The sequence below is a fragment of the Lathyrus oleraceus genome, chromosome 6 (genome assembly GCF_024323335.1).
Source record: "Lathyrus oleraceus cultivar Zhongwan6 chromosome 6, CAAS_Psat_ZW6_1.0, whole genome shotgun sequence".
Taxonomy (NCBI): Eukaryota; Viridiplantae; Streptophyta; class Magnoliopsida; order Fabales; family Fabaceae; genus Lathyrus; species Lathyrus oleraceus.
Window position 1 is genome coordinate 376,176,066 of NC_066584.1, and position 9,789 is coordinate 376,185,854.

A 9,789-nucleotide genomic window follows, 5' to 3' on the forward strand; every position below is an offset into this window, starting at 1 on the left:
AGTTAGTACCTTATGATTCTTAAAATCTAGGGTTTTGTTGAATCATAGAGTAATAATGAGGTTCATGAGAGCATGATAGTGTTCTTTCTTGATCATGAATAATGATTTACCATGTCCTCCATGATTGTTGTGTTTCACATGTTTGAATGTTATTGTTGTTGTTGTTGTTATGATTATGTGTTTCATGATCTTGAGAAAATTATGGAATGTATACATGTTGTTGATGAGCCATGTCATGTGTAAATTGCAGCTTGGATACTATGTCTGTATAGAAATGAAACAAGTTATGTAGGTTTTGGAAAATAGGAGTTACAGAGAGAGTTCTTCATGAAAAGAACACGGATCAATCGATTGGTCCTGGTCTACTTTCCAGGTCAATCAATTGGATGAGGCCACATGTTTGAGGGAATTATTTTTTTTTGTCAATTAATTGACATGAATTAATTCTTTAAAAAATGAAAATATACTACTAGTGGGGGTTGAACCTAGGAACTCCTTGTCTTGGTGCATGCCTTAAGTGTATGTGACCCATATCTTATAATATGCCAAAATCACTTAAGCGCATGGCACCTTACCATATTCCGTATTCTACTTAAGTACACTGTACCTTACGATGTTCTACAATTCACTTAAGTGCATCGTACCTTACGGTGTTCCTTAGTTACTCTATCTCTCATCAATCCGTCCTTTGTGTGTGACCCTGTAGGTTTTCACGACATTGACAATTATATTAAATCAGTATTTCACATAATAAACAGTGAGCGGTATCTAGCAACACATCACTGCTACCCAAGACACGAAAATGTCATGTGATCTAACAAATCCTTTTGTGATAATATTTATGTGTATAATTATCCTTTTGCCCATATGTCTATATTGAACACAAGGCATAAACCGTGTCATCCTTGTCCAGTTCAATATTGGGCCTATAGACATTTATCATGTTACGCAGGATGGGCAAATTCCATCTAGGTCACTCATGTCCCTTAGCATGCTTCGTGGAGTACCCATCAACTGTCTTTATGGTCATCCAGTTACGGACAACGTTTGATCAGCAATAAGGCACTCGACTCTACATCTAGGGTTCATAATGGTTTCAGGTCGAAGGGTGGTATACACCATTATCACCATGAGAATAACTTATGACACTTTGCATAACATTCTATATAGTATTCTCATAGCGGGTCAATCCAGTATAAATATTACTCTTAATATTCATACCTATGTTTAAGACTTGATAACTCCTTATCCATGATCCATGAGATGTGATCATCAGTCTATATACATAATAGTCTTAATGCTTTAATGTTATCCCACTTCACAATAAAGCTCGACTACGGATACTTTAAGAATAATGTTCTTATGTTTAATGTGATCTCATGATTAAGTCATACTTGATACATTAAACGGACTAGCTATTCTAGGGACTTTATTAAACAAACATAATAAAGAAAAAGCCTTTTATTATTAATAAATAATTCGATACAAGTACCAAAAGTATTGGCCTCTAGGACTTACACCAACAGAAACCAATTGAGTTCCTTGTACTCTATCTCTTGTCAGTTGGAACAAATTAAGCTCTTGTGTGCTCCAAATGTTGTCAGTTGGGACCAATAGAGTAACCAGTGGACTCTGAAGAGATCAATTATTATTAAGAAAAAAATATTAATAAGTACAAGAGAGGATATTTTAGTAATATTAATAATTGGTCAATTGGTACTAGAAGATAAAATATCAATTAAAATATTTTGTATAATTACATAATATTATATATATATATATATATATATATATATATATAATATATATATATATATATATATATATATATATATATATATATATATATATATATATATTGTGCGTGTGTGTGTGGTGGAAAGAATAGGAAGAGAAAGTATGGATAAGAAGAAGTAGGAAGAGATAAGAATAAGAAAGATAGAGTTATCAGAAAGAGAAAGAAAAGAAAGGAAAGAAAGAAAGAAGTGAAGTAGAGAAGGATATATATATATATATAATATATATATATATATATATAATATATATATATATATATATTGTGTGTGTGTGTGTTGGAAAGAATAGGAAGAGAAAGTATGGATAAGAAGAAGTAGGAAGAGATAAGAATAAGAAAGATAGAGTTATCAGAAAGAGAAAAAAAAGAGAAAGAGGGAAAGAGAAAGAAAAGAAAGGAAAGAAAGAAAGAAGTGAAGTAGAGAAGGAGAGGAAGAAAAAAGAGAAAGGAAACCATGGAGATCATGATCATCACCACCAAATCATCTCAATTTCATCATCCTCTTCTTGAACCAAGGTGAATTCTAGTTAGTACCTTATGATTCTTAAAATTTAGGGTTTTGTTGAATCATAGAGTAGTAATGAGGTTCACGAGAGCATGATAATGTTCTTTCTTGATCATGAATAATGATTTACCATGTCCTCCATGATTGTTGTGTTTCACATGTTTGAATGTTATTGTTGTTGCTGTTATGATTATGTGTTTCATGATCTTGAGAAAACTATGGAATGTATACATGTTGTTGATGAGCCATATCATGTGTAAATTGCAGCTTGGATACTATGTCTGTATAGAAATGAAACAAGTTATGTATGTTTTGGAAAATAGGAGTTACAGAGAGAGTTCTTCATGAAAAGAACACGAATCAATCGATTGGTCCTGGTCTACTTTCCAGGCCAATCAATTGGATGAGGCTACAGGTTTGAGAGGATTTTTTTTGTCAATTAATTGACATGAATTAATTCCTTAAAAATGAAAATATACTACTAATGGGGGTTGAACCTAGGAACTCCTTGTCTTGGTGCATGCCTTACCACTAGGCTTAGACTTTTGTTGTTGAATACTTGTGAAATGAATAAATGTTAACCTAAATCTTGATTAGGTTAGATTGTTAGATAATTTGAGTGTTGTAACTCCGTTTTGGACGCAGACATTAGAAAGATAATGTATATGACTATTATTCTTGTACCATGTTATATTACCTTGCGTGCCTTATGAATGCTTTGAATTATATTATGATGTATGATAAATATTTTTGTTGTGTTGGATGTGAAATAATATGATTAAAACCTTATGAAGATAAGTGAGGAAACCTAGGAGTATAAGTACTAGTGACTTAGAAAGGTAATCTAGGTTATGGAAATAAAGTTATGTGGCGATGCTTGGACGCAAAGGGTATCTCGATGTGTACCGTGTACGAGTAGTCACTAGAATTAAAGTTTAGTTACAAACTAGTATACTTTGTATGAAATATGATTTACTGTTATGAGAATTGGTGGATGTGAACATCTAATGATTGATGTGTACAATCATGTTGTATTGATGAACTAGTCATGTATTCGGAAACAACCACATTGTCGTGTCCCCCAAAGTTCGATACTTATGAAAAGTAAGAATTGGGAAATATGAACTAATACTTTATTCGACCTGGGTTAGAGTCCCAAATACGGTGGATCCCAAAGTGGATTAGAGTCCCATATGGGTAAAAGGATCGGAATGGGCTTGGAGTTCCATAGGGAGCGGCGATTCTTGAAGTGGATGCCATCACTTGGAATCCGAAGTCCATGTGTAAGTTGAAGTATGATACAAAGATTCATGACGCGCGTCGATAATCCTAGACGTAGGGTTGGTCAGGGAAAGATGCCTTGGTAGGTTTCCGAATAATGATTGCTTTGAGTTGCTGAATTCAAGTGTACATGTTTCCACACAATGCGAAAATCTCCTAGTTGTTTAAGTGTTTATCTTTTTAAGACTTGAGTTAGGAAATCGATTAAAAACCCTGTAGAGTCGAGTTAACCCACAGGATATGAGAACTCACTGAGATAATTATCTCACCCCAATATTATTGTTGCTTTTTGGATATTATTTCCAAGTTATATTATACAAGAGGAGTTATGCATTGATGTTTTAAGGGAATCTTTTATTGTGATCTTCCGCTGTGAATTTTGTACAATTGTAGATATTGTACATAGTTCTTAGATTTCTATTTAGGCAATATTATATGACATGTGCCATATGTTGTATTTTATTTTATGTACATGTATATAAATATGTCGTTAGGCACTTATGTTGTGACAATACCAAAAATTAACACTTGTATGGTATTATTCTAGATATATATTATACAGGTTGTTTCAGACAGGTTATGAAAAACTCATGTCCCATATCGTATCAAAGCTTTTGGATGGAAGTTTTTCCTCAATAGGTTACCTATCAAGGATCAATTGAGAAGGAGAAATATATTAACATCCAATCATGAAACCTGTTGTGTTTTCTATTTTCAGGAGTAGGAGAACCTTCGACATTTAGTTTTCACTTGTAAGGTCACCAAGAAGATTTAGAAGGAGGTGGAGAAGTGGATAGGTTTATCAGACACTTTTGAAGGCCTTTTTAGAAGATCTTGAATTGTTGGTGTAGTAGTTACATCCAATTTAAAATCAGAAAAGGGAAGGTTGGGGTTGTGTGGATGACAGTCATTTGGTGTGTTTGGAATCTAAGGAGCGAGATTATGTTCCAAGGATTGATTTGCAATGCAGATGGTTTAATTTGGACCATAAAAATGACGGTGTGGAGATGGTTAACCGTATGAAATATTCCTTATCTCAAATGTAATTTTTAAGATTTTTGTAAGGAACCAATTATTCGGTTAGTTTAAGTTTTTGTTGGTTGGAAATTTTTTCGTTTTTCAAATTCTCCGTTTTTTGTAATCGGGGAAGAATACCCTAATGCTCTTTTAATATAATCATTGCTTTAAAATATTGTCATAATATATGTTACAAAAATTCCCTTAGTTTCATTTACCATTTAGTACAACTCTGGCCCAAAATTAAGAGAACAAGAAAAAGAGTGGGAAGCTAGTAACACAAGAAGTCCATGGAATAAATGTAAAAAATGTGTGGTGATGCAGACATGACAGAGTAGAAAAGGTAGCATAATATAAGGGAAGGGATCACCGCAGATTCCGTGGTTCCAGCCTTGCACTCCAATTAATCATCTCGTGCACAAATCGTTCACCCAAAGTAATGGCTAGCTTATTGCTTCTCTAAAGATAGTGTATATATCATCCTCTATCTTACACTCTACATGTATTATCTCTCATTCTTCAACCATAACGTGTTACCAACTATACTACAACAAATTTTTTTGGTTGTAACTCATCACTTATTCATTAAAATATTCCTTAAAATTGAAACAATCATTAGGTTCGTTCATGATAACTTGAATTTTAGCTATAGATAGTAAGTAACCAACAAGATTAATTGTGGTCGGGCATGAATTCTAGAATTCAACATGTCACACATTTTCTGTGGTCTAGATCACAAAGTAGAGAGTGAGGGGTTTGAAGAAACAACCTTCATGTTTCTTCTTATCTCTTTTTCTTAAGCACTTGTATTGGTAAAAATGTAACCATTCTTGGCTTTTTCTTTCTTGTCTTTTCAACGAGTTGGATAATAATATCTTATGATAATGATATAATAGACAATTATTCTATCACGTATTTGTTATATATATAATAAAAAAATAAAAATTATTTTACCGTTTTATATATTAGTTACATATTTGATTATAAAATATATATATATTATATTTTTAATTATAAAATTATTATTTTTTAAATAATTATATTTTTAATTGTTTTTTTAATATTAAAAAAATTAAAAAATGTATAAAATTTTAAAAGTATTATGACAACTTAATAAATATTTAACTTTCTCTAAATCACGAGTAATTATATTATATATATTATGTTCTTGACATTTTTATTAATAATTTTAATTTTAATATTCTAATATTAATAAATTAATTTTTTATATTTTAATTTAATATTAATTCCTTTGTTTTTTAATATTTTATTAAAAATTTAATTTTATATTTACATTAAATTGTTTTTGAAATAATTTAATATTATATTTATTTCTAACCCAATTCATATTTAAAATTATTTTTTATAACAATAGAAACATGATATAATATGTTCCATGATTAACTATCATATTCTACTACTTCGTCAAACAGTAAATTCTATTTATTTATTTTGGTACTTAAATCCAACAGAGAGAGTGTTTTCTCACAATAAGAAAATCCATAAAATTTAATAGTTCAATATACAAAATTCTTTATAATAAGTTTACACAAAGACCTAACATTCATATTAAATTTTCTATATTTTACCTTTCGTTTATTTATTTCAAAAAATATATCAATTAACAAATTTGTATACAACTTTTATAAATTTTATAAGATTGGATGAATCTTAAAATAAACGCATTTTTTTATCAAGATATTTATAATAGACGCGTTCATAATATTTATCGTTTTATGTGTAATATTTTAATAAGATGTTTGAAATTATATTTGAAACATATCCACCAGACAATCAATCTCTATCCGTCATAGTTTTGAATCCATCACGCAATGTCGTCAGGTAAACCAAACCTTACTGCACAGACTTTAAGATGTTTGGAATCATATTTGAAACATACCCATCACGTAATCCATCTCTATCCGTCATATTTTTGAATCCACTACGCAATGTCGTCAGATAAACCAAATCTTATTGCATCGACTTTAAAATATTTGGAATCATATTTGAAACATACCCACCACGCAATCCCCCTCTATCCATCATAGTTGAGTCCACCACGCAATATCGTCAGATAAATCAAACCTTATTGCACCGACTTTAAAAGTGAATATTACACTTTGCAATTATCTTGAAAATTGTGTGAAATTGTATTAAAAGAATTCATATCTCTAATTTTTTAAAATTTTGTCATCTTTTGAATTTAATAGCGTCGATTATACGCATGCATTTCTATTTATTAAAATTTTAAAATTTAATTAAAATATTTCTTAATTAAAATGTATCTGAAAAACATAATTAACAGTAAATAGTAAATCTCAAAATCAATACTTATAATCTAATATTAAAATAGAATAAAATAAAATCTTTGGTATGAAATAGCTATCTCTAAAGATAAAAAAAATTCCATGCATTCACCCGAAATTACATGGTGCAAGCAAAACTACAACCTACAAAACCTTTTGTGGTTTAGATACAAAGAGCCAGTGAAGTGAAAAAGATTGAGAGGTTGGTGTAAGATACAAGCAATCCATATATAGAGAATTGATTCACCCCATGAATATGAGTTGCGGTAATTAGTAAATAGTAAATAGTAATTACTAATTACTGATAATGCATGCAATGCAAGAGAGTAATTAATTAGAATGAGAGAGATTAATTAAGTAATTAATTAAAAAAAGTTATTAGCATGCTAATATCTTGCCACCAAGCTTTTGGTTGGAGTAGTTTCATTTCATTTGGTGAAGTGCGTTGGCAAAGTGTGAGAAAGAGAGTGTGAGACGGACTCTATCTATATATGTCCACTCTGCCACTCTCTCCATATTTGGTCACTTTCTGTTAATTTTTTTTCATTATTTTTGGCTCTCTTTTTTTCTTTAGTTAATTCTCTCTCTACCTATATTCTCTCTCAAATTTTTTCCTTTTCTTAACTTGCCTATAAATAAACACTTGTGTTTTATTCACAAATCAATCACAGTTACTGCATTGGGTGGCTTTTGACTCCCCCAACCCAATCCCTTTCTCTTTCTCTTTCTATATATATATAAATAACCACTCTCCTTTCTATATGCTACCTTACATTACATTACAATTCTCCTAACCCCTCTCTCTTTCTCTCTTAACTTTTAAGGTTAAGGTTCAATTCAACTTCTTTCTCTCTATCTCTCTTAATCCAAATCAAATGGAACCAGCCTCTAATCATCATCAACATGATCATCATCAACATGATCATCAACAGCAGCAACAACAACAACTCTCTTTAGCCTCTAAGGAACTCAGCAATATCATCAAAGGGAAAAGAACCAAAAGGGTTAGGCCACAATCTCCTATGCCTTTTTCCATCACTGCTAATTCTTCAACCGGAGAAGGAGGAGGAACAGGTGAAGGTGAAGGTGAAAGAGAAGATTGTTACAATGGTGATGATGTCATCAACACCAACAATATCAATATCAATATCATCCACAATAACAACAATACCTCTCCGACAACATCTTATGTTGAAGAGAAACAGGAGAGTGTTATGGATGATGAAGAACATGATATGGCAAACTGCTTGATTCTATTGGCACAGGGACAATCAAAGGAATCGCCGAAAACTACGGATGAATTGGATGGTGGAATGATGAACTACACAAAATACAGCAGTAGAAAGTTCATGGAAGCTGCTACTTTGGATTCTGGAAGAGCAGGTTTCTATGTTTATGAATGCAAAACATGTAACAGGACTTTCCCTTCATTTCAAGCACTTGGTGGCCACAGAGCAAGTCACAAAAAGCCAAAAGCATTGGCAATTGCTCAAGAGCGAAAACAGTTTTTCGATGATGATCAAGAGTTTCAATTCAAGCCCAATCATAAACCAATTTCCCTTCAATTGAATAACAATGGTAAGGGAAATCTATACGGCGGAAACAATAACAACAACAAGTCTAAGGTTCACGAGTGTTCCATTTGTGGTTCTGAATTCACATCTGGACAAGCACTTGGTGGGCACATGAGGCGCCACCGCGCGCCGGTGGGGTCATCAACTGCTAACACCACACTCTCATTGACACCAATGGCTTTAGAGCCTGATGAAGATCATCAACCTAGAAAGAAAAGGAATGTTTTGTCTTTGGATTTGGATCTCAACCTTCCTGCACCTGAAGATGATCAGAAAGAATCAAAATTTGCCTTTGCTTCCAAGCAACAACACCAACAACAGCATGGACAAAAACAACATCAACAGCAACAACAGCAACAGCAGCAGCAACCGCAGCAACAAACAAATCTTGTCTTCTCTGCACCAGCTCTGGTAGATTGTCATTACTGAGACAAGTGATAAGGTTTCGATTTTGGATTCAACAAGATGATCGACAGATACCTATATATGTCGATCATCTGACATATAAATCTAGATATATATTTGTTGTATGATCTTATATTCTTTTGATTCTCATTCAACTTGAACAAGCACCTGATAATTTTTATGAATTCAGCTGTTTATTGAAGAATTATTTTTAATTTGTTCATTGAAAAGAACTCAACACAAACTAATGTATAGATCATGTTGGGTATCTTTTTCATCTTTTTATTTTCATTATTTTTTATGCTATTTTTTTCTGTGCCAAAGAATGTGATGATGTATTATGAATACAGGGAGAAATAGAGGCATAAGGGGTTATTGGTACTATGTTAAAAATTGTTTAAGTTACATTGTTTTGTTTACAAGAAAGGTTGTCCCTCTCTCTCTCTCTAAATGTTCTGTCTCTCTCTCTCTTACGGTGTGTTTATTATGTGTCCCCTCATATTGGTTATGGAGATGGAATAAAAGTGTGGAAAGCCAGTAAGTAACTGATATTCTCACATGAAGCCTCATGCTGTCCTTTTTCTCCTTTACCAATATGTTACATTAAAATAATATTAAGGTTGAAACATGTAAATTGTAATTGAGATTGCAAAAACAGAGATGGTTGGGTATTTTTTGTTTTAATTAATATAGATTGGGGAGGCATACTTCATACAAGGTGAAAGAGAATCATCAGTTATTTTCTTAAAATTTACTGTAAAATTTGCATATAATCTATTGGCAGAATTCTGATCCACAATCTACGAGGATATTGATCCTTAAGTTTTATCTTTTAAAATTGATAATTTAAGTTATATTATGGTTGCATCGTTGCTATTGTTGCATTTTCATTTTTTTATGTTACAT

The 9,789-nt window shown here is 31.8% G+C and overlaps 1 protein-coding gene across 1 annotated transcript; it reads left to right on the plus strand.

Annotated features, from left to right (window-relative positions):
* The first annotated feature begins 7,442 nt into the window (after nucleotides 1–7,442).
* Nucleotides 7,443–9,267, plus strand: LOC127097550 (zinc finger protein ZAT5). Its single transcript, XM_051036042.1, has one exon. It carries the CDS (start codon nucleotides 7,780–7,782, stop codon nucleotides 8,905–8,907), a length of 1,128 nt encoding a protein of 375 aa, XP_050891999.1. The 5' UTR covers nucleotides 7,443–7,779; the 3' UTR covers nucleotides 8,908–9,267.
* Nucleotides 9,268–9,789: the final 522 nt, after the last annotated feature.